The 24,145-nt window shown below is 54.3% G+C and overlaps 2 protein-coding genes across 13 annotated transcripts in view; both read left to right on the plus strand.

The window, feature by feature from the left end:
• Window positions 1-11,482, plus strand: part of ACIN1 (apoptotic chromatin condensation inducer 1) — a 34,002-nt gene extending 22,520 nt beyond the window's left edge. For 4 of the 9 annotated variants that reach the window (XM_025918691.2, XM_086710132.1, XM_025918693.2 and 1 more), the window contains 11 exons: window positions 1,728-1,869; window positions 5,289-5,331; window positions 6,201-6,334; window positions 6,432-6,584; window positions 7,088-7,229; window positions 7,552-7,697; window positions 8,083-8,190; window positions 8,330-8,437; window positions 8,674-8,998; window positions 9,100-9,200; window positions 10,537-11,482. In XM_025918691.2, the coding sequence (XP_025774476.1) occupies window positions 1,728-1,869; window positions 5,289-5,331; window positions 6,201-6,334; window positions 6,432-6,584; window positions 7,088-7,229; window positions 7,552-7,697; window positions 8,083-8,190; window positions 8,330-8,437; window positions 8,674-8,998; window positions 9,100-9,200; window positions 10,537-10,863 (1,729 nt within the window). In that variant the 3' untranslated portion in view covers window positions 10,864-11,482. Of the gene's footprint in view, window positions 1-191; window positions 254-1,727; window positions 1,870-5,288; window positions 5,332-6,200; window positions 6,335-6,431; window positions 6,585-7,087; window positions 7,230-7,551; window positions 7,698-8,082; window positions 8,191-8,329; window positions 8,438-8,673; window positions 8,999-9,099; window positions 9,201-10,536 lie in introns of all 9 variants that reach the window. The other 5 variants (XM_086710135.1, XM_086710131.1, XM_086710130.1 and 2 more) reach the window with 5 other exon arrangements.
• An 865-nt stretch (window positions 11,483-12,347) lies between these two features.
• Window positions 12,348-22,677, plus strand: CDH24 (cadherin 24). Of its 4 annotated transcripts, XM_086710138.1 has the most exons (14): window positions 12,525-12,601; window positions 13,582-13,656; window positions 14,145-14,449; window positions 14,639-14,933; window positions 15,089-15,208; window positions 15,283-15,450; window positions 15,626-15,813; window positions 16,225-16,478; window positions 17,427-17,563; window positions 19,893-20,014; window positions 20,096-20,207; window positions 20,455-20,703; window positions 21,270-22,286; window positions 22,382-22,677. In XM_086710138.1, exons 3-13 carry the CDS (start codon window positions 14,249-14,251, stop codon window positions 21,767-21,769), a joined length of 2,346 nt encoding a protein of 781 aa, XP_086566264.1. In that variant the 5' UTR covers window positions 12,525-12,601; window positions 13,582-13,656; window positions 14,145-14,248; the 3' UTR covers window positions 21,770-22,286; window positions 22,382-22,677. The 4 variants fall into 4 exon arrangements, with proteins under 4 accessions (XP_086566262.1, XP_025774763.1, XP_086566264.1 ...); XM_086710136.1 differs by lacking the exon at window positions 13,582-13,656 and having other exon boundaries at window positions 12,348-12,601; window positions 14,753-14,933; XM_025918978.2 differs by lacking the exon at window positions 13,582-13,656 and having other exon boundaries at window positions 12,350-12,601.
• The last annotated feature ends 1,468 nt before the right edge of the window (window positions 22,678-24,145 follow it).

Genomic DNA, 24,145 nt, shown 5'->3' on the forward strand with positions numbered 1-24,145 from the left:
CCCCTTCCATTTACCATTTTTTGGATCCCCAGTTGCTGCATCTCGATTTTCTCTCTCTGGATCGGGTGGCTGGGGAGGAGGTGGTGGGCTCTTGGGACAAGGAAGGTGTTGTGGTTTTTTGGTTGTTGTTTTTTTTTTTATAATTTTTTAGGATTTTTTTTCTTTGGTTTTTGTTATTTCTTCCATTCCAGAAAGGGATAAACAGCACTTCCAGGGGGAGAAAAAAAATCATGTTATCAGAAAGCAAAGAAGGGTGAGAGCCTCACATTTCCATGTATCCCTTTACCCCACCACTTTAGCCCACCTCATCTTCCTTCTCTTCCCCATGGCTTTCATTCCGTCTTTCGTTTTGGTTTGTTTTCAATCACTCTGCTTTCCCTCTTTGTCCTTCCTGCCTGATTTCTAATTGGTCCAACTTGCCCTCTCCGTGTGGGAAATAGGTATTTTTGGGATAAGTCTTTTCTTTAGATTTAGGCAGTTGAATCGCGTGTTTCTGTGGGGGCCGGTTAGCTGGGGGCACAGTTCCGATTTTCCCCTCCCCCTTCCCATGCATCCCTCCCTGCCTGCTCTGGGGAGGCTGTTCTGACCTCTGAGTGTCAGTCAGCCCGTTGGGAATGCTGAATTTTCTGGTGGTGGTTATCGGTGGGGGGCTTGGTTTGCCCTCTCCTGAGTCTTAGGCTCCTGCTCATCTTAATTTGGGGGAACCCAAACACTGGGAGCCCCAGTGTTTGGTGGTAGTGGGGGTGAGGTTAGAGATAGAAGTTAGGGATGAAAACAGAAAAAGGGGATAGAAAGATAGTTTATCTGAAGTGAATCTCTGGGATTCATTGCCTGAAATGGGAGCTAACTTGTGTGATTCAGAGTGGGCGTAGGGGGATTCAATATTGGGGGGGCGATACATGGTGTCGGGGGAGGGTGTGTCTTGACTAGGAGGCCTGCTCTCTTTATCTCTTGGAAGTTGGAATGAGGGAGTGGGAGAAACTGGGCGAAAGCCGAATATAAGAACAATTCCTACACCTCTGAGCAGGTAAAAGTGGCCTGATTCTTCTCTGAGCTTTCAAACTCCAGCAATTGTAGCTTTTTCTTTTTGGATGACAGAGGGTCCTTGTTGAAGCTTGAACCTTCATCAGCCCTGCTTTCCCTGCAGCCCCCTCCCCCACAATTTCTCCATTCCTGATGTTTCCAGATCCTGTGGGTCAGTAGGTTTTATTAAGCAGTTGATTATAATAAACACAAGGTTGGAATCATTTGCCACAGCCACGGACATTCTTTCTCGTGTTTTTAAGCAGTCAAGCTTCCTTTAATTTCTCACGCAATTTTGTTAAAGATGCCTGTGGCCAGGGGATAGGGAGGCCACAGGATTGTGGGCAAATCACAATGACTTTTGAGGGACTGTTTCAGAGAGGGATGTTACTCCTTTCCATATAAGAGTACTCTGGTGAATTACCTAAAAACAGTTGGGAGTCCTGACCTCACTCATCACACCTTTATCCTATCTGAGCAGTGAGTGGATGTGGATGCTACAATCTGTGCTCTTTTCCCAAAGAAAACAGTTTCTCACTTTTCCTGTGGGGGCATGGTCTCTAGTCTGATCTGAAAAGCAGCCCTCCCAACCCCACCCAAGTGATGAGGCATGGGGGTTTCCTGACCCAAAACCTAACGTCTTGCTCTCTCTTCCCCTTGGTTCTTTCCTGCCCTTCCCTCCGTACCTCTCCCCATACTGTCAGTGAGGAGAAGGAGGAAGTGACCATGGACACAAGTGAAAACAGACCTGAAAATGAGGTTCCAGAACCCCCCGTGCCTATTGCAGACCAAGTCAGCAATGATGACCGCCCAGAGGGCAGTGCTGAAGATGAGGAGAAGAAAGAGGTAAATTTCCAAGCCACCTGTTGGGGTGGGCGGGCAGGAACGGGCCTAGGGGAGAGAGTAGACCACTTTGATGATCCCTCTTACACAGTGGGATAGCTTTAAAAAGAAGGGACTAGACAGACTTGGATCAGGATAAGGGCCAAGGGAGAATTCGCTGGTTTAGCAAGGGAGACCCCTTGTGATGGGGACAGGGCTCATTGGTTCCCCTTTTCCTGTTGGGGAAGTAGTGTAGTGCAGACTGTTGGAAGTTTGTAACGAAAGGAAATGTCAATTAATGGCCCTTTATCTAAGACCCAGGCCCAGCTTTCCCTGCTACCCTCTCAAGCTTCTCCCTGTAGTAACTGTTAGCTTTCCCTCCTTTTTAAAAGCCTGTGGGAGTTCAACGCCATCTAGTGGGCTGTGGTGGTTCTCAGCTGACCAGCCATGCTGAGGAATTTTTGTTCCTCCTCTGCCCTCTAGTGGTCATATTGCAGAGATATAGCTACTTAAGCCAGCACTTGGGTGAGCCTGGAAGCCCCTTCTCCATTTGTCTGACCCCTCTACTTCCTTTTTTTGGCATATATATTATCTTGTGTCCTGCACCCAATTCAGGGGGTTCCCCCCATCAGAGCCAGCGAAGTCTTCTTGGCTCTTAAAGTAATAGAGAAGGAGTTAGCTGGGTTTGGGAGTGGGTTAACAGGATGGGAGGGACTGTCGTGTGTGTAGCCTTTCTTTGGTGTGTGTTGCGGGGGTGGGGGCCGGTGAAAGTGATTTGATGTGCAGAATATTATTTATTACAAGGTCCTTCTTCCCCGTAAAACTTTGTCCAAGTACCTCATGTACGGTAATCCGCCCGTAAAATAAAACCCTGCCCAACTGGCCAATCGCTGATGCCGCCTCTTCCTCTGGACCCACCCGCTGCTACTGAGCTGCCCAATCAGAGCCGAGTCTGCTATCCAGGTGTCTTGGCCAGAGGGGGGCATGTATATGGGATCCTGTGATGGGCCCCCTTTTGCCTCCCTGCCTTGCTTACATCAGGGGGCCAAGAAGAGCACTGTTCTGGAGAGACTTGTATTGAGAAAGCAAAAAACATTTGGAAAGGGGTGGACTTGCATCATCTCCCTATTTGGGACACCCCAAGAAGAGCTTGTGTCAGTGCTGGGGCGCCTGCCCACATGCCCTTAACCCTTTTGAGGACTGTGGGTTGCCTTGTTTGCTGCAGACTGTTGGGATCCCCATCTAGGGCACCAAGACCTCCTAAAGAGTCAATGTTTGTGATCACAGTGCCATGCTGTAAAATTCCAAGTGGAGGCTCTCGGCTTAAGCTGTGACGACTAGGAACCCTGCAGAGAAGTCTAGGGTTTGAGCCCAGGGATTTAATGCTGATGACAGCCCAGCCATGTATCACCACTTGCTCATCAGAAGGACTTTCCTTTGGTCCCTGTTGTCCATGGTGAAGGGCAGCATGTTGGTTGCTCCGGCTTCTCCTCCATCCCTGGAGGCAGGGCCTCATCCATCCACCTGACTGGAACCACTGTCTCAGCTGGAGTCCCTGAGGAGATGCCACACACAACTCTCAGAAGAAAAGTATTCTGACCTTGCTGCTGAATGTGTGCCAGGTCCTGGGGCTGTCTACCTACTACCCCCAGCCTGCCTTCATCAGAGGCTCCATGATCCCACTCGGTGAGAGGACCCCCTCCCCATTTACAGGCAGAGGAGAAAGGGACTCTGGAGTCATCACCTGGATTCCAAGTATTGGGTGGTGGTATTGCTGCATCTTGCCACTGGTGGACATAGGGTCCTGCCTGCCTGTCACCATAAAAGGCCAGGACTATTCCTGCTACTCACAGGCCATCTCATCAGGGACTGCAAGATGATGCCCCTACAGGGCTGGGACTGATGTCTCTGCCCCCTTTCCCCCCGTACCCCTCGCTGAGCCTGGCCACCACCAGTGAACTGTCTTGACATCATGGAAACTGGGCAGCGTCCCCCCACACGTTTTCCTCCCGCCCCCCCTGCGCCCCTGGGAGGACTCTGGCAGTGCCGTGCTGACCACCACGCCGTGCGCCCACCTTTTTTGCCAACCCAACCCCCCACCAATTGCACAGCGCCTAGCAGGGAGGGCTCATTCTGATTGGACCGGCGGTTGACTAGATACAGTACACAGTGAGGTGCGATTGGCTGAACTGAAGATCCCAGGTGTGAGATGGTACCTGGAACATTTGTCATATTCCTAGTTATTTTCTTCTTTATTTTCTTCTTCTTTTTATTTAATATTTTATTTTAATTATTTTCTTTTTCTTTATTTTTCTGATTTCTTTATTGGATTTATTTATTTGGTTCATGTTTTTCCTGTTTTAATTAAGACCTCTTTTTTTTTTTTTTTTTTTTTTTTTTTTTTTCCTCACTAACTTACCCATCGAGAGCGGCCCGGCTAGGGGTCAGGCTGGCCCTTAACGGAGACCAAGGAGACTTGGTTAGACGACACAAACGGGGCTGGGGGGTGGATGGGGAAAGGGGATTTCATCAAGAGGGTCCTGCCCTACCCTTTAGAAGGGTGGTAGGTCTTAGTTTTTCCAGAAATAAGCACTGAAATCTCAAAATGCTCTAATCCCCTTTTCTCTCTCTTCCTCTTTTTGCTCTGTCCATAGTCTTTTTCCCACTGAGTGTTTGGGGTAGAAATTTGCTCCAAAGCAGGTTTGGGAGTTTCTAGTCCTTGGCAGAGCCCCTAAGCCTTAAGCCCCGGTTGAAAGGAACCAGGAAGGCTCTGCTAGAGCTCTGTACAGTGGTTAGAAAGTCTGAGGCTCCCTGGAGACAATCTGCCCATCATAAAAACCTTTCTGTACCAAAGGCACCTTTAAATTCTTTCTGCTGGCAGTTGACTAGGGAGCCTCATCTCCAGTGGGTCTGGTGCTGCCCTGTAGGGGTGCGGACAGTCTTAACAGTCTGCTGTCCAAGTGACTCACTGCCAGTGTCAGTGGGTGTCAGGCTGGACAGTTATTCCAAAGGTGGTTTTCCTTGTTTCCTCATGTTTTCTGAGAGGACTAGATGACCCAGTTCTGGGCATACCGTATTGGGCTTGGTGTCCTCTTGACCCCTAGAGACCATGGAAGAGGGCATGACCAATGCCTTTAAAGGGCTGGGAGGCTCCTCAATTCCTCTTCCAGCTTATTTCTGGTTAAGCTAATACACAGGTGTGGTATGGACTAGATGACTTTTCCCTGCTGTGATGTTTGATTTTATTTTTTTCTCTAACTTGCATTGATTCTGCTTCGTTTTTGCCGTTTGCCGCTTCTGTTTTGGTCTCTGTCTGTCTCTGTGTCTCTCTCTCTCTGTGTCTTTGGAGCCTATGCTAAGACTGCCCCATCTAACCTCCTTCCCCCCTCTCTGTGGGGTGTGTCTCTTTCTCTTTTTTTTTCCCCCTTTTCTTCTCTATACAGAGCTCGCTGCCCAAATCATTCAAGAGGAAGATCTCCGTTGTCTGTAAGTCTAGCCCCAAATCCCTGATAAAGGTCAAAAGTAACCATAAAAATGAGTTTATAGAGAAATCGGTTCCCATTCTTTCTCCATGGCATTCTTGGGTCACCTCTTCCCATCCCACTCCCTGTACCCAGCAGATTTCCATCTTGGCCATTTTGTAATTCAAAACTTCAGACAATCCCTGTCATTTTTCCTAGGTCACATTTCTTTCTTAACTAATGAGACACACTGCGAGGTGTCTCACCATTTCCTGTTTAGCCCTACATGCATTTCCTTGTCCAGGTATCTGAACCCTCAGAACCAGGAGTAGGTTTGAGGGATTCCCATATAATGCTTATCAGTTTATGTTTTCTTCTGAGAGAGAGTCTTAAGAGTGCTCACACCTCAAACAGTAACATTTTTAACATTTTCCCACCAAGAAGTTCTAAATCCATAAAAGCGTAATAAATCTTTGTAACTTAAATATGAGATCATAGTGTGAAAATGAATGCGAAGCATGATTAGATATGTCACAGTCTTACCTTTACTTAGATATTGGTATCACATAGCCGTGTTTTCTTGTATTCATATGTCCTTCTCAGTCTGCCTTCTCTAGTATGTTAGCTGTTTTTGCCACTAAAAGTTTAAACTTCACACCACCCTAGTTACCCATCCCTCATTGCCTTTAGAGATTAGTAGTTTTTATCTGTCAGGAAGTAGCTCCAGTCCTTTTATTGTTCACTCTGAAGCAATGTTTCCCAGTCCCCAAATAAAATTTCCTTAAGTTAACCTTTTATTGAAATTCCAGTCGAAGGCTATCTGTATGTGTTATGGTGTGAACCAGCAGAGGACCTGAGACCATCTAACTGTTGGGTCCTGTTTCTTGGGGACAGCAGCTACCAAGGGGGTGCCAGCTGGAAACAGTGACACAGAGGGGGGCCAGCCTGGTCGGAAGCGGCGTTGGGGAGCCAGCACAGCCACCACACAGAAGAAGCCCTCCATCAGTATCACCACTGAATCACTCAAGGTGAGGTGGGAGGAGCCGGGGAAGGGAGGACGAGACACTTTGAGGTGGGAGTAGACACGGGCCCAGTGTAACGGGGTGGGGGGTATCTGTGTCCCAGAGCCTCATCCCCGACATCAAACCCCTGGCGGGGCAGGAGGCTATTGTGGATCTTCATGCTGATGACTCCCGAATCTCTGAGGATGAGACAGAGCGTAATGGTGACGATGGGACACATGACAAGGGGCTGAAAATATGCCGGACTGTCACCCAGGTAAGGCTTCTGCACCCCACTGTTGGGAGGGGGCAGTGGACTCAGAGCAGGAAACTAAGGTGGAGTCTTAGAAGGGAAATCTGCCATCTGTGCAGAGGGTTGGGTTAATTGCCCTTTTGGATCAACAGACTACCAAATCTAACCTGTTGTCTGTAATAAAGTCATATTGGAACAAGGCTATGCCAACCCATTTATTCTTATCTCTCTGGCTGGTTAAGTGCTAGAACATCAGCGTTGAATAGTTGCAACAGAAACTGTATTACTCACAAGGCCTAAAAATACTATCTTGCCATATACAGAAAAAATTTGCCCATTCCTGTCTTAGTTTTCCTCATGACAGTCGAACCATTAATAATCCCAGGATCTGGTGGAAGAGAACTTAATCTTTCTCCTAGTTGAAAGAGCATGCTAGGTTAAATGTACCACCCCTCTTAGGAACAAGAGGCTGAAAAGAATGTGCCAGTTTGGTGTTTAAGAATTTCTCCATTGTCTGATACTTACAGGTAGTACCTGCCGAAGGCCAAGAGAATGGGCAGAGGGAAGAAGAGGAAGAAGAGAAGGAGCCCGAAGCAGAACCCCCTATACCTCCCCAGGTTTCAGTAGAGGTGGCCTTGCCCCCTCCTGTGGAGCATGAAGTAAAGAAAGGTAGGTGAAGCATGCAGTTGTCTGAATTCCCAGAGCACTTTATTTGGACCTCTTTTAAAGCATTTAATGTTTTCTGCCTTTTATTTTAGTATTTTGCATATCTGTTTTACTTCCGCCTCCTTGTTACTAAGCTGCATGAGAGCTAGGTTAGAATCTTTCAATCTCCATAATATGGAGCTTCACTTTGCACATTATAGGTGTTCAGCACATTAGGTGGAAGAGTGACTACGTGGTGGAGAATAAGAGAAAAGAAAGGCGCATCAGAGGTAAAAGAGCCAGCATTGCTCCCTGCTGAAAACCGTTTGTGTGCTCTTTTTGATAGTGACTTTAGGAGATACCTTAACTCGACGTTCCATTAGCCAGCAAAAGTCTGGAGTTTCCATTACAATTGATGACCCAGTCCGAACTGCTCAGGTGCCCTCCCCGCCCCGGGGCAAGATCAGTAACATCGTCCACATCTCCAATTTGGTGAGTCGGCGTTGTTTCCCCACAGCACATTGTTCAGTGGTTAAGAGTTTGAGCTTTGGGTTCCTGTTTCTTAGCTTCAGCTCCTAGATCTGTCAGTTATTCACTGAGCAACTGAACTTAATCTCTCACAACCAGTTTCCTCACCTGAAAAATAGGGACAAAGTATCAGCCTGTAAGGTTTGTCTGGAGGATTTGTGGAGGGCCTGGCACATAGTATCTCTGTTACCACTCTTCTCGCTTCCCATGCAAGAGAGTTCCTGACCCCTTTGCCCTCACCCAGACTTTGAAGCTGTCCTCCTGTGCCAGAGATTTGGGGAATCTGAATACTAGTTACAGTGTTGTTCTTGCTTTCTTTAAGACTCTGAAACTCTGTTTTCGCTGGCAGGTGCGTCCCTTTACTTTAGGCCAACTAAAGGAATTGTTGGGACGGACAGGAACTCTGGTGGAAGAGGCCTTCTGGATTGACAAGATCAAATCTCACTGCTTTGTAACGGTGAGGAAAGGATGCTGATCCTCTAGGTTGTGGCATAGATTTCCTTCTGTGACTAATGTGGGTGGAATTGAGGGCCCTATGGCAAGTGGGAGGGATTGAGGCCTGCTGTGACCCTCCACCTTCTCCCTTCCTCCACCAGTACTCAACAGTAGAGGAAGCAGTTGCCACCCGCACAGCTCTACATGGGGTCAAGTGGCCCCAGTCCAACCCCAAATTCCTTTGTGCTGACTATGCTGAGCAAGAGGAGGTAAGAAACCTAGAGAAAGGAAGGAGGGGCAGGGGAGGCCATTATCTGCTAGAAACCAGCTGAGATCCTGGCCAAACCTGCAGTCATTGAGATTCCTTCTCCCTCTTCTCCCTCCCCCTTGGTTCCTTTGGTTGAACCATGGGGCTCCAAAATCTGTATGCCCTGGTACCTGGGCTCCTTCAGTGGGAGTGATATCATCTCCATCCTGACTGTCCTTGTCCCTCCTCTACCCACAGCTGGATTATCACCGGGGCCTCTTGGTGGACCGTCCCTCTGAAACTAAGACAGAGGAGCAGGGGGTACCACGGCCCCTGCACCCCCCGCCCCCACCCCCAGCCCAGCCACCACAGCATCCCCGGGCAGAACAGCGGGAGCAGGAGAGGGCGGTGCGGGAACAGTGGGCAGAGCGGGAACGGGAAATGGAGCGGCGGGAGCGAACTCGATCAGAGCGTGAATGGGATCGGGACAAAGTTCGAGAAGGGCCCCGCTCCCGATCACGGTCCCGTGACCGCCGCCGCAAGGAACGTGCGAAGTCTAAAGAAAAGAAGAGTGAGAAGAAAGGTACTTAGTGGTGGGGGCATACACACCCGTTAGTAGGGGTCCAAATGGGATGGGACACAGGGTCAGAGGCATAAAGTCTGACTTGCTTTCTTCCACTTCAGAGAAAGCTCAGGAGGAACCACCTGCCAAGCTGCTGGATGACCTTTTCCGTAAAACCAAGGCAGCTCCCTGCATCTATTGGCTCCCTCTGACTGACAGCCAGGTGAGTGCTCACCTTCCTGCTCCACTCAGAGTAGCACCCAGTCTTGCCGGCAGTCTGCAGAGAGAGTCACATGACTAGAGGGTTGAGTAGGCCCAGGTGTTGGCTTAGCATAGTAAGGGGAGAAACTAAGCATCACAGAAAGAGGTAGTTTTAAGAACCACGTGCCAAGTGTGCCACAGAGAAGCCAAACCCAAGAGGGTAAAGGTTGACACGAAGACAGGAACTGGGTTTATATAGTTGTGTCAGCCATGCCTCTTGGAAATTGATTTCCGTTACCCAAGAAATCCATTTTCTTTTAAAAAAAAATTTTTTTTTTAACATTTATTTATTTTTGAGACAGAGAGAGAGCATGAACAGCGGAGGGGTGGAGAGAGAGGGAGACACAGAATCTGAAACAGGCTCCAGGCTCCGAGCTGTCAGCACAGAGCCCGACGCGGGGCTCAAATTCACGGACTGTGAGATCATGACCTGAGCCGAAGTCGGACGCTTAACCGACCGAGCCACCCAGGCGCCCCAAGAAATCCATTTTCTAGATTCATCCACTTCTCTGCTTTTTTATTTCTAGGACTTTTTTTTTTATTATTATGTATTTATTTTGGGCACCTGGGTGGCTCGGTTGGTTCCATGTCTGACTTGAGCTCAGGTCATGATGTCACAGTTCAAGAGTTTCAAGCCCCCACATTGGGCTTGCTGCTGTCAGCGCACAGCCCACTTTGGATCCTCTGTCCCCCTCCGCCCCCACCCCTGCCCTGCTTGTGCGCTTGTGCGCGCGTGCTCTCTCTCTCTCTCTCTCTCTCTCTCTCTCTCTCTCTCAAAAATAAAAAAATTAAGAACATTTTTTTTTTTTAATTACCTATTTAAGTGATCCCTACACCCCATGTGGGGCTCAATCTCACAACCCCAGGATCAAGAGTTGCATGCTCTTCTGACTGAACCAGCCAAGCACCACTAGGATTTTTTGCTTTTTACTTGTTTATTTGTTTGTTTACTTGGATTTTTTGCTTTTTAAATTTAAGTTTCTTAGTGATGGGCCTTTTGGGAATTTGAGGCTGATATTACTCAACTAAACAGAAAAGTGGTTTGTTCACATCTAGGTAGCTAGGGAAATACCAGAGGCCAGGCATGACTGGTGCCACTACCTGTTGTGGGTATAAAAGGTAAAAACTTGAATTAAGACCCCAAGACAAAGAGATGTGATTGCTGACACTTCTTGCTTAACAGCAGAGCTGACAGTGACCCTGAGCTAGGAGGGCAGGGTCTAGATGCAGATAGACAAAGCGGGACTGGCATGAGCAGGGTCAAGATGCCTATTCTCTACATTTGCTGCCTGCTGCAGATTGTTCAGAAGGAGGCAGAGCGGGCTGAACGGGCCAAGGAGCGGGAGAAGCGGCGAAAGGAGCAAGAGGAGGAAGAGCAAAAGGAGCGGGAGAAGGAAGCAGAGCGGGAAAGGAACCGACAGCTGGAGCGGGAGAAGCGTCGAGAGCACAGCAGAGAGAGAGACAGGGAAAGAGAGAGGGAAAGGGAGCGTGACAGGGGTGATAGAGATCGGGATAGGGAGAGGGACCGGGAGCGAGGCAGGGAGAGGGACCGCAGAGACACCAAGCGCCACAGCAGGAGCCGGAGTCGGAGCACACCTGTGCGGGACCGGGGCGGGCGCCGCTAGCTGGGAAAACTTGAGAGGGAGAGCTGCAGGCATCAGCCACCCTGCCCTGGGGGGTTCGAGGCCACAGAGGGATAGGTACAATCTCTACCACCCTATAACCAGGGGTCTTTCACATCTTTTACCCAGTGCTGAAGTATGGCTGCCACCTGTCCCCACATACCAAATGGAGTAGTGGCCATCTTTCCCCCCCAAAGCCCCACCCCCATAACCTATCTCTTGGGAGTTCGCCCTCTTCTCCCTCTCATTTCCCATGATAAATCTGAGAGGGAAGAGCTAGGTTAGGGAGGAAGGTGGTTGGCCCAGAGGCGGGGAACAGCCAGGAGCCCCACACCTCTTTCATTTTTCCTCCATCCTGCTCACCACCTCCTTTGGGTACTCACACCCCTCTCTTGGGAACAGCCGGGGCCAGGACTGGGTCACCTATGAGCTGAATCAGCATCTCCTCCTGAGTCCCAGGGCCCCTGCAGTTCCCAGTCTCTTCTGTCCTGCAGTCCTTGCCTCTTGCCCACCGGTTCCACTTTATATCCACCTTTTCCTTTTGTTCAATTTTTATTTTTATTTTTTTTATTATTAAATGATGTGGTCTATGGAAAATAATAAAAATCTGACTTAGTTTTAACTAGTGTGTGTTACTGGCCTTCCTTGGGCAGGGCGTGGGGGAGAGCCAAATTGAGTTGAAGAGGACTGGTAGCATGGAAGCACCACTGTTTGCACTCCCTACACTTGTTCAGGAAGCCTGCTGCTTCCTGGAGCAGGGAATTCCCGCCCTCCATCTCTGCCTTGGCTGTGACCACGTCGCCACAGAGGATCTAACTCACTGGAGGGCAGAGAGGGGAAGACCCCTGCCAAGAGGAGTGTTGGTTGGAGGGTTGAGGAGGTTCCCAGTCCTTCCTGTGGTGTAGGCTTTTGGTCACCTGCTCGCCTCCTTCAAGGCGCCTCCCACGGCTGCCGCCAGGGGGCGGCAGCCACTAGCTCAATGGGAACCTGTAAAGGAGCTTCCCAAAAAGGCTCCACTCCCCACCTCCGTCCCCTCCCGCTGCTGGCGTGCCTCGGGCCCTGACCTGTTCCCTGGGCTCAGCCCGCGGTCTCCCTGGACCCTTCTGCCGGGCTTAAGCGCTGCCCCAGTCGGCCCGCTCTGGTGCCCCGCACCGGCCCCCCAAATGCCGCCGCCTTGTGGCCGGGGTTTACAGCCGCCACGGAGGCCGCCCCGGGAGCTGGAGCCGGGCCTCTCCGCAGCGGGCTCCTAATTCCCCGCCTCACCACACGCTCGCCCTTCGCCCCGCTGCGGGCGGTATGCGGGGGCCGCTCGGCGCTCCCGGCTTCACCCTCTTCGCCAGCCGTTGGAAGACGGCCTGGCGCCGGGGCCTGGACGTCCTCCCGCCCAAGTGGCCCGCCGGGCGCTGCGGGCCCGGCCCGGGAGGGGCGCTGCATCTGTATGCGCCCGGCGGCCCGGCAGCGCCGCCCCCGCCCCCGCCCCCGCCGCGCGGGCCCGGGCTGGCCGGGGAGGGTCGGAGGCTGGGCTCTCTCCCGCGCGCCGCGGAGCCGCCTCGCTCCTCCGCAGGCGGAGCCTCCTTCCCCCGCCCCCTCCGTCTCGCTCCCTTGTTCTCGCCGGGGCCGCTCAGACCTGCAGCGGAGCCGCGGCGCCCGTTCCGATCCGCTCGGGGCTGCGCCCCCGGGACCCGGCGACGGGGGCGGGCGGGGACGCTCCCCGCCGGCCTGGGCCCCTCGGCACTGCCAGGTAAGGGCGCCTGCCCCGGAGCCCGGGGTCGACAACCCGCGGAGGGGCAGCAGGGGGCCCGCAGCCTGCGGGTGTCTTCAGAGCGGTGCGCTCCGCGGCTGGGAGCCCACTGCCCGCTCCCGTCTCCCGCGCTCTACCTCTTTCCCTTCTTCCCTCGCACCTACTCTCCCTCCTTTCCCCATTTTCCTCTCCCTCGATTTCTCTTCATCCTGCCTTCTCTCTGCCTGTTTGCCTCCTCCGCCTCTTCCCTCTCCCTCTTGCCCTGTCTTTCTCCATCTCCTCTTCCTCTTTGCCGTTTCCTTCCCCTACCTTTCCTTTCCTTTCTCTTTGCCTTTTCCCGCTCTCCTTTCCTTTCCCCGTCCCTTCCCTTTCGCCGCCTCTTCCCTTCCCGCTATCCTGTTTCCCACTCCTCCAGCCCTTCCCTTCTCCTCGTCCCGCCTCCCGCTCTGGTCCCCCGGCTTCCCTCCGGTTTCCCTCTTCTGCTTCCCTCTTCCCTCGGGGGGCAAAGGACTGGCAGGTGTGTTTCTGCTCTGGGGAAGGAGGGGTGGCAGCCACAGCTACCTGAGGGATGCCCCCCAGGAGGAGAGGGAGGAGACAGCAGTGGGAAGGGTCCTCTCTCCAGCTCTCTTCCCGAAGCCCCTCCTGGCCACCCCCCTCTCCCAGATTGAAGTTCTCCAGGCCCGGCCTGACCCCCCCATAGCTGAGGGCTGCCCCTGTCTGCCCATCACACACAGAAAGCCCCTCTGCCCCCCTCCCAACCATTCCCAAGCCTGTTACCTATGACTCCTCTCTGCCTATCACACATCCAGGCTGCCTCCTTTGATCTCTTTCCTTGTGTCTCTTGCTGCCATTCTGTCTCAGTCTGTGCCGGACAGTGCCTGAGTCTGGGTCTCACCCTCAGTAACGTTGTATCTGTACTCTCTGCTCTCCCTTCCCAGCCTCCTGGCCCTGGCCCCCAACTCTACCCCCTCTTCTTTCAGGGCTGGCCCTCCACTCTGGAGTCCCCCTTCAAGGACTTCAGCTGGCAGTATGAGCTGGGGGCAGGTTCTGGAGAGGTGGGGTTCTCCGTGAAAGAGGGACTTTCACAGGCTCGCAACCCTGTCTTCGGCTGCACTCCTTGTCATTGCTCAGCCTGACCCTAGACACCCTGACACCGCACCTTCATGAGTCCCAGCCTCTGGATTTTAAGCCCTTTCTCTGGTAGTCCCCATCTCCTCCAACCCCCTGGCTGCATGCCCAACCTGGGAGAACAGGAGCCACATTTAGGGTTCTAAACCCTTCTGGCATCCCCTCTCCTGTTTTCTTCCCCAGCTTCTCGACTCAGAGTTGACTGGCCAGAGATTTATCAGCTTGTAGGGCTGGAGGTGAATACAGGCAGAGCCTGGGTGGAGAGAAGGATCAGACTGTCTGCTCTGTCTCAGTCTGGGTTCTGGGCAGTGGGATGTCTGGTTCCTTGGAGGTCTGATCTTCAGCATCTAACTTTGGTTGGGGGGTGGGGAGAGTTAAGGGTTTCTTTGACCCTGAACAAATACCTGTCCTACAGGTGTGGATCCATGGGGTAGCTCCAACGCATCTGCCCCTCTGCCCCGGCCAGCTCATGCCTCAGTACCCAGGGACAGTGAACAGAGCCCCGGCTGGAGCCCAAACATGTGGGGTCTGGTAAGACTCCTCCTGGCCTGGCTGGGTGGCTGGGGCTGCATGGGGCGCCTGGCAGCCCCAGCCCGGGCCTGGGCAGGGTCCCGGGGGGGCCCAGGACCAGTACTGCTACGGAACCGAAGGAGCTGGGTGTGGAACCAGTTCTTTGTCATTGAGGAATATGCCGGTCCAGAGCCAGTCCTTATTGGTAAGGTAAGGATCAGCCCTTCCCATGTCTACCTTGACTCTTGAGGCCCTTAGGCCCTGCCCTGCAACTTCATCACTTCTACAATGACCTTGGTCCCTCAGGATTCCCAACGCTCCACCCAGTCATAGACTTAGACTCTTTAACCTCTGTCCCTATGCTTGGAACCCGCTGCCATTTTTCCCTGACCCCTACAGCTGCACTCGGATGTGGACAGGGGCGAGGGCCGCACCAAGTACCTGCTGACCGGGGAGGGGGCAGGCACTGTATTTGTGATTGATGAGGCCACAGGCAATATCCATGTCACCAAGAGCCTGGACCGAGAGGAGAAGGCACAGTACGTGCTGCTTGCCCAAGCCGTGGACCGAGCCTCAAACCGGCCTCTGGAGCCCCCTTCAGAGTTTATCATCAAGGTGCAAGACATCAACGACAATCCACCTATCTTTCCCCTCGGTCCCTACCACGCCACAGTGCCCGAGATGTCCAATGTCGGTGAGTACCCCAACTCTGACCATCCCGGGGTCCGTCTCCTGGAGCACCCTCACCTCTCCTTCCCGCATTGCCGTCATGTCTGGGTCCCCCTCATCTGCTGTTCCTTCCCACCTGGCCCTGCCCCTGCTGAGTGGGGGTGCCGGGACACCCCACAGGGACGTCAGTGATCCAGGTGACGGCTCACGATGCCGATGACCCCAGCTACGGGAACAGCGCCAAGCTGGTGTACACCGTGCTGGATGGACTGCCTTTCTTCTCTGTCGACCCCCAGACTGGTGAGAATAGGGCTCAGGAACCTGGGGGGGCAGCCATGGGAACAGGCACCCCCTGACCCCTCGTCTCTCCCTAGGAGTGGTGCGGACCGCCATCCCCAACATGGACCGGGAGACACAGGAGGAGTTCTTGGTGGTGATTCAGGCCAAGGACATGGGCGGCCACATGGGGGGGCTGTCGGGCAGCACTACAGTGACAGTCACCCTCAGCGATGTCAACGACAACCCCCCCAAGTTCCCTCAAAGTAAGGGGCCAGTGCTGCCACCTGACCCATCCTTTGACCGCCCCACCCCCTACGGCCTCTGGAGAAGTCTTCTCTCCTGCCCCTCCCTTAGCCAGCCCCCAGGAGAAGGAAGTGCTGGGGGAGGGAGGAGGGCTGGGACCCCTCTAAGAATGTTTCCTCTCCATCCACACCCAAGGCCTGTACCAGTTCTCTGTGGTGGAGACTGCTGGGCCAGGCACCCTAGTGGGCCGTCTGCGGGCCCAGGACCCAGACCTGGGGGACAACGCCCTCATGGCATACAGCATCCTGGACGGAGAGGGGTCCGAGGCCTTCAGCATCAGCACAGACTCCCAGGGTCGAGATGGGCTTCTCACCGTCCGCAAGGTTAGTCTCCTGTCTGCTAACACTTGCAGACTCACTCATGCGTGCCTCCTGCCCCATGAGGCACCCCTCTAACTGGTCTACAACAGACTCGGGACCACCGTTGGAGCTTAGGGATCATGGTCATCTAGTCCTCTTTCAGATGAGGGACTGGGGCCCAGCAAGGGGGAATGACTGGCTCAGGACTTTTTATGTAGCCAGTCTGTGGTGGAGCTGGAGCCACACCTAGAGTTATGGACTAAGTCATCTGCCTCACTCTGACCACCACGGCCACTGCCTCTCAGGTGCCCACCTCTCCTGTCAGGTGGGCTGAGCACTGGTTGCATGGAGAGGGGACGTCTCTCTTACCTCCCGGGAGCTTGGGCCTGCCCTGGTTTCCACGTGCCTCAGTCACTCCCCGTCCCCTCCCCATAGCCCCTAGACTTTGAGACCCGGCGCTCCTATTCCTTCCGTGTGGAGGCCACCAACACCCTCATCGACCCAGCTTACCTGCGGCGAGGGCCCTTCAAGGACGTGGCCTCGGTACGCGTGGCTGTGCAGGATGCCCCAGAGCCCCCTGCCTTCACCCAGGCTGCCTATCACCTGGCAGTGCCTGAGAACAAAGCTCCCGGGACGCTGGTGGGCCAGGTCTCAGCCTCTGACCTGGATTCCCCAGCCAGCCCAATCAGGTGAGCTGGGGTGTGGGCAGGGGAAGGGCCGGGACTCAGGGAAGGAGCTCAGCAGCAGGCTATTCCCACTGAGGATGGGTCCCCTTCATGGAAAAATCACACTCACCTTCTGGCTGCAGGAGCTCACTCTGCAGGACTGGGGGCCAGGGGAGGGCTGGAGGACCTGGCTAATTACCGCTCTCCATTTCCACCCATCCCTCTGAGAGGATAACAGTGGCACCTCCCAGTGGCGGTGCAAGCAAATGCAATCTCTTGCGAGGAGCTCGGTGGATGGGTGATGGCTACCACTATTGCTTCACATTTTACCAAACGCTTGACCACATTCAATTCTCACGACAGCCCCATGAAGTAGGCATGATCATCACCCGTTGTTTTAGAGACGAGGCCCCGAGAACTTAAGTTACTTGCCCAAGGTTACATCGCCAGAGTTGGGATCCAAATCCGGATTTGTCTGCCTTGAGAAGAGCCACTCTTCCCACCTCTGGGCATCCCTGTCACAGGAATGAGGGAGGTGCTGGCGTCATTGCCATTTTGTGGTTAAGTAAGGAGAGGTTGAACGATTCACCCAAGGTCACACAGCTGCTCTCAGGCAAAGCAAAGCTGAAACACAGGTCCCTGGGTCCCCAAAACAGAGCCCAAGAGTCTGACAGACAGATCATATCTACCCCTTTTCCACCTCTTCCTCTCCCAACCCCATGAAACCCAGTCCCCCTGAGTCTTAGGACAGGTGTTTAATGTTTATGACTTCCCCAAATGATTTGTTTTTTAAGGGGACCCTAATGTGAATCATGGCTCTGGGTACACGGGGCAGGCTCAGCCCAGACGAGCTCGGGCCCTCTGCCCAGAAGAGCCAAGAGTCCCAGCAAGGCAAACAGAAGGGAGGGAGGGGTAGCAGCCAGCTCCGGCCCTGCCCCAGATCAGCCCCCAGCTCCACTCCATCTTCCCCAGATACTCCATCCTCCCCCACTCGGATCCAGAGCGCTGCTTCTCTATCGAGCCCGAAGACGGCACCATCCGCACGGTGGTGCCCCTGGACCGCGAGACTCGTGTCTGGCACAACCTCACAGTGTTGGCCACAGAGCTCGGTGAGGAGCCCTGGGCCCCCAGGAGAGGGGAAAGCAGCAGCCTCCTGGCAGAGGAGCTGTCCCTGAGCAGGGGGAGTTGGGGGAGGGGGAGGGGCAGTCACTGCCACCACTCCTCACTGTGTGCAGCGCCGGGTCCCCAGCCTGGATCATCACCACCAGGCAGGCCTTCTGGTCTCTGAGGCTGGGCTGGCCTGGGCACGGTGGGTCTGCCTGCACATTCCCCTGACTTTAAATTCACTCCCATGCCTGACTTTCCCCAACTGGGAAACAAACCTAACCTCAGATAGCTTCCAACCCCTAACAAACCCCAACCTACACCTTGGCAGACCCTGCCCTTCCCACTGTCTGCTGCAGGCTGAAGCCAGGGTCCAGGGAAGGGCTGGGTCCCTCCTCTGGGGGCTGACTGGGGGGGGCCCCAGAAGCCCCTCTCAGGGAAGCCCCGCAGAGAGCCTTCAAGGTAGAAGAGAGGGCCCAGCTCCTGCCCCTGTCAGCTACCAGTCACCAGCAGCATGGGTTGACTACCTCTGGGCAGCCATGGCCACCGGAGATAGGAAGACCTCCTTCCCCTTTGTGAACCCCCCCTTCTCACCCCTGTTCACGCCCCAGGGTCTCCTACATTTTCTCTCTGTGTCCTGTCTGTGGGAGTTGTAACTGTGTGCACAGATATTTGTACATGTCAGTGAAGAACTATATAGTATGTGTACGTGTGAGTGTGTACTTACATGTGTGTATAATTCTGTGTGTGTGAAAATACACACACGTATTCGTGTGTATATGTAGTTGAGTATAGAATATTTGTGCATATGTGTAATTTGATGTATATGATAATAGGTACAAGTGGCCATTTATATATATCGTTTTGCATGTGTGAGTGTTTGCGGACAGGTAATTTATTACTTATTGTGTATCAGGCACTGTTCTAAGTACCAAATGTGAACGAATTAATGTAATCACCACTACAACTTTATGTGGGAGGTATGATTAGTTCCCCATTTGAAAATAAGGAAACTCAGGCAGAGAGAAGTTAAGTAACTTCCCAAGGTCACACAGACGTTAAGTGGAAGAGCCATCAGACCCAGTCAGGCTGCAGAATCAGAGCAGTTATCTCCTCTCAGTGTAGAATTTTCTGTGTATGGGCTTATGTTTATGCCCATGTCGCTGTGTGTTACATAGAAGTGCTTGTGTATCTGTCCATGGGAATGCCCCTGCGTGTTTACATAGTGTGTTTGTAGTTGCCTGTGTATACGTAGCCGTGTGAGTGTGTGTGTGTGTGTGTGCGCACGTGTGCACGCGCATGCTCCCCTCCCTGCCTTCTCACCCTCCCACCAAATCCTGCTCTGCAACGAACCCCAATATCAAGTAGCAGGCCCCGGGTCTTGACTGCAGAGAAGGAATGGAGCCCCAAACCCTTGGCTGGGGAGCCCACTCAGCCTCCCTTGCCCAGGCTGGGACCTTAGCCCCTTCACCAGGGCTAGCCAGCTCTCTCCCCACCTGGAGAAGGACTAAAGAATGTGGGAGGCTCAACCAGGAGAGGTGAGCACCAGGGTGGGCAGGGGTATGTGTTTTCCATTCTCTCTTGGATGGCATTGGCAGTGAGGAGCAAGGCAGGGCAATGATGAAGCCACCTGATAAAGGGATGCATGAAGAAGGGGGCCTGTGTCTAGCTCTGGTACCCAAGCTGGCCTGGCTCCCCAAGGCCAGCTCTAAGTGATACTCATTGCTATACCATGGCCTCCCAGACCTCTGATGGGGTGTGTGTGTGTGTGTGTGTGTGTGTGTGTGTGTGTGTATGTGCGCACGCGCGCGCGTGTGTCTGTCTCTGTCCCACGCACGCTGTGTATGAAAATGCATTCTCTCGACCCGGGGGGCTGGTGACACTGTATTCACTGTATATATCCAACATCTACTTCGTGTGTGTTGTATTTGCTTTAAATGCTGAGTGTACATCGAATATATGGTATGAATGTGTTTATTTCATGACTATTGTATGTGTGCATCCTGTATGCACTTTGTGTCTACCTTTCATTCACGGTGCATGTGCCCTGCATGTGGGTTATTGTATGTATGTATTGTGGGTGCTTCCCTCCTGCTGAATGTGTGTGCTGCATTGCACATATCTTGGCTACCATGGGAATGTTGTGTGCACTTGGTGTTGCTCCTTTCATTTCACAACGCTGTTTCTCACTCGCATATTGCGTGCATTTCTCGTGTGTTGCACGTGCATGCTGTGTGCTGCATGTGGCATCCATGCCCGCGCACCCTGTGTGCTGTGTGTAAACTGTGGCGTGTGTGTGTGTGTGGGGTGTATGTGTTCGTGTTCTGGCTTCAGACAGCTCCGCACAGGCCTCCCGCGTGCAAGTGGCCATCCAGACCTTGGATGAGAATGACAACGCCCCCCAGCTGGCCGAGCCCTACGACACCTTTGTGTGTGATTCTGCAGCCCCTGGCCAGGTGAGATGCTGAGGCAGCAGGGTTGGGACCTCAAGACCTCCAGCTGCCCACTCCATACAAGGCCTCTCTTCTTCCTCCCAGCTGATTCAGGTCATCCGGGCTCTGGACAGAGATGAAGTTGGCAACAGTAGCCGTGTCTCCCTTCAAGGGCCTCTGGGCCCTGATGCCAACTTCACTGTCCGAGACAACCGAGGTGGGTAGCCTTCTACCACTGTGCCTGTGCCTGTCTCCCTGCTCTTCTCTTCCTCTGCCACCCCCTAGCCCAGTCGGCCTGACTCCTGACCCACATATCTGGGCCCTTCACTCAACAGAAAGTGGATGGGGATTTGCACGTTTTTGCTCTTTGCAAACCTTCCCCATCGGAAGCTGTCTCCGTGGGTCGCACCCACCCTACAGGGGAGGTGTCCCCGGAGATAGCCAACACCTTCCCTCTCCCACAGATGGCTCTGCCAGCCTGCTGCTGCCCTCTCGTCCTGCTCCGCCCCGCCAGGCACCCTATCTGGTTCCCATAGAGCTGTGGGACTGGGGACAGCCAGCTATGAGCAGCACTGCCACAGTGACTGTCAGCGTGTGCCGCTGCCGTCCTGATGGCTCTGTGGCGTCCTGCCGGCCCGAGGCGCAGCTCTCCCCCGCTGGGCTCAGCACTGGGGCCCTGCTTGCCATCATCACCTGCGTGGGCACCTTGCTTGGTGAGTCAGGCCACCGTGGGACATAGATGTGGGGTCCAAGGCTGCAGGGGGTATAGAGAGGAGCCAGATCCCTGGACACAGGGAAATCCACCCTAGGGCATGAAGGAAGCATCATGCCTGGATTTTCCCACTGCCTCATGTGTCCAAGAGAAAAGCTCTGGCCTCATTTCCCTGACATACCCATCCACAATGACAGCAACAAGCCATAAAAACTGTTTATTGAACCCTGACTCAGGACCACGTGTGGTGCCCAGCACATCACTCGTGCTATTTCCTTTCATCCTTTGAACAGCTCTAAGAGGTAAATTTGTTTTCCCTGTTTTCCACACAAACCCTCTAAAGGGTCACAGAGGTTCACAGAAGCCAAGCAACTTCCCACAGTCACACAGCTAGTAAGGGGTGAAGTCAGGACTCAGACGAGGTTTGCCAGATGTCAGACCAAGGTCTTGCCACCCCTAGGCCACACTGTCTCCTCTGTCTCCCAACCTGCCTGCGGTTCAGAACGGAACCAGGTGCCCTGTTCCGGGCCCTGCGGGCTCAGCGCCCTGTGTGCGCCTCTCCCCCAGCGCTGGTGGTGCTCTTTGTGGCCCTGCGGCGGCAAAAGCAGGAAGCGCTGATGGTGCTGGAGGAGGAGGACGTCCGCGAGAACATCATCACCTACGATGACGAGGGCGGCGGCGAAGAGGACACCGAGGCCTTCGACATCAGCGCACTGCAGAACCCTGACGGGGCGGGCCCACCGAACCCGGGTCCTCCAGCGCGCCGCGACGTGCTGCCCCGGGCCCGGGCGCCACGCCAGCCCAGGCCCCCCGGCCCCTCTGACGTGGCCCAGCTCCTGGCGCTGCGGCTCCGCGAGGCGGACGATGACCCCAGCGTGCCGCCCTACGATTCGGTGCAGGTGTACGGCTACGAGGGCCGGGGCTCCTCCTGCGGCTCCCTCAGCTCCCTGGGCTCCGGCAGCGAAGCGGGGGGCGCCTCCGGCCCCACCGAACCACTGGACGACTGGGGGCCGCTCTTCCGCACCCTGGCTGAGCTGTACGGGGCCAAGGAGCCCCCGGCCCCCTGAGAGCCGGCCCTGGCCCTGCCCGCCGCGGTGGGGCAGCCCGCGCAGGCCCTCTGAGTGAGCTCCCCCGGGGTCCAGGCAGGCGGCAGCAGCCCAGGGGTCCCCAGGCCTCCTTTCCTCCCTGTGTCCCTCCTCCCAGCTTCCCCAGGGCAACCTCCTTCTTACCTCCCTCCTCCTGAGTCTGTGTGTCTCCCTCCAGGGATCTCTGTCTCTTTCTGTAACGCTCTCCTGTCTGGGTCTGGATTGTGTGGCTCGACTCTGAATCTCTCTGTTCTTTCACTGTGATTCCACTCTCTCTGTGACTCTGTTTTTGTCTCCCGGATTCTAAATCTCTCTCACACCCTCTCTCTGTCTCCCTTGCCCACATACATGCTCTGTGTCTGTCTCCTGCCCACATCTGCCTGCATTCTCTCTGGGTCCCTGTGACTGGCTTTTTGGTTTTTTCTGTTGACCATCCCAAAAGCAAGAGAAACTTCCAGCCACTGCTGCCCACCCTCCTGCAGGGGATGTTCGGCCCCAGGTCAGTGTCCCTAGATGATGGGCCTGGGGGCACAGGGATGGCCTGAAGCCCTCCTCCACTCACCACCTCGACCCCGGGCTCTCCTGTCTTTACAGACCTGCCCGCATGGTTCCATCCATCACTCATGGCCTCATCCTGGCTCCACTGGCCTCCAGCAGAGAGAGGGTGCCAGCCCACCTCCCAGGGCGAGAGCTCCAGCACACCCCACTCCCGCCATGGCCGCCTCCCTGGAGCTCTGCCCAGCTGTTGGCCTGCCTTGGGCATCCCAGCTCTGGGCATTGTCTTGTGTGCTTCCCAGGCCCCAGGGGGAGGGGAGGGAAGGAAAGAAAAGAGGGAGGCAGCTGGGGAAGGGGAAAAAGGGAGGAAGGGGAGAGGCCTCCATCTCTAATTTCATAATAAACAAACACTTTATTTTCTAAAGCTGGAGCCCTGTTTTCAGTTCCACATGCAGGTTTCTGTGCAGAGCTTCACTGTGCCATAGGGTGGGAGGAGAGGCCTAGCCCATCCCCTCTGGCTCACTCTCCTCTCTCCTTTGGGGGGCAGTCCACTTCAAGCCCCTCTAGCCTGAGGAGGGTTTGAGTTGATTCCATTCAGGAAGTAAGCACGCCCACTCCCACTGCCAACTCCCCTGTTTCCTGTTGGTCTCAAAATGTCCAAGGGAGCTAAGAGGGATTGGCCAGAGGGGAGAGTGGAAAGGAGAAGGGGGGGGGGGGGTGAGAGCTATTGGGAAGAATAGAGGAGAGATGAAAGGAGGGAAAGAGTGGTTTTCAAACCGGGGAAAAAATGTGGCTGGGGGGCAGCAGAGGGAGGCAAGCCAGTCCTCCTGTGGCCTGTGGTGCCCGTCAGGAGAGGGTGGCTGGGGTGAGACCGCCGGTCACATTGATTCTGGGCCCGGCCCCAACTTCAATTCTCCCTGGTCCTCATCTTACTCTCCATGGAACACAAAGGAGGAGGAAGAGGGACCAGGGAAGTGAGCTATTGAGGGGCCAACTGACCAAATCAAAGTCATTTGGGGTGGGAGCTGAGCAGAGGGCCATCATTTCTCACTGTGCACTCCCTGAGCAGACAAGGGAGTTCCTAGCTCCAGTCAGGGCTCCTGGAGATTCGAGTAGATGGGTCAGGACAGGTCCTTGTGACCCTCCTCTCCAAGTGTAGGCTGTTGGCCATCGGAGGAAACTACTCCAATGAAGATGCCTTCTCTCACAACTTTTTTTTTTTTTTTAAGTTTATTCCTTTATTTTTAGAGGGAGAGAGAGCATGAGCAGGGGAGGGCAGAGGGAGAGAGAGAGAATCCCAACCAAGCTCCACGCTGTCAGCACAGAGCCCTACTCGGGGTTCAAACTACGAACTGTGAGATCATGACTTGAGCTGAAATCAAGAATCAGACGCTTAACCGACTGAGTCACCCAGGTGCCCCTCAACACCTCTCATGCTGCGTGGTTAGGGCAACTAGGTGGTAAGAGAACAGGACCCCTGCCCCCGGGGCTGGATTTGTCATTTGCTGCGCTGAAGGGTGGACCCGGACCCCTGACTGGCCAAAGGTCTGTGCCAGAGCAGGCTGGCTGTCTCTGAAGGAGACGATTAAGAGGCAGCACCCCAAGCACGGTGTTGGAGGGACAGGGTTTTCCAGTTCAGGGCAGGATGGGCAAGCTCTCTGTCCCTTTGGTCTCACCCTGACATCTGCATCAAGCCTTCAGGAATAAGTGGAGAAAAAGAAGGACAGACTTGTGGGCCGTTCCTTGGTGGTTAAGGGTGCACTGAGGTGGGACACGGGCCTTTACCTGCTCTCCTGGTCCACCCCGATTCCATTAAACTTAGAAAAAAAAACAGGGCACAGGGAAGCAGGCCTGTCAGCAAGA

Source organism: Puma concolor, chromosome B3, assembly GCF_028749965.1.
Source record: "Puma concolor isolate L17-30 chromosome B3, mPumCon1.1.hap2, whole genome shotgun sequence".
Classification (NCBI taxonomy): Eukaryota; Metazoa; Chordata; class Mammalia; order Carnivora; family Felidae; genus Puma; species Puma concolor.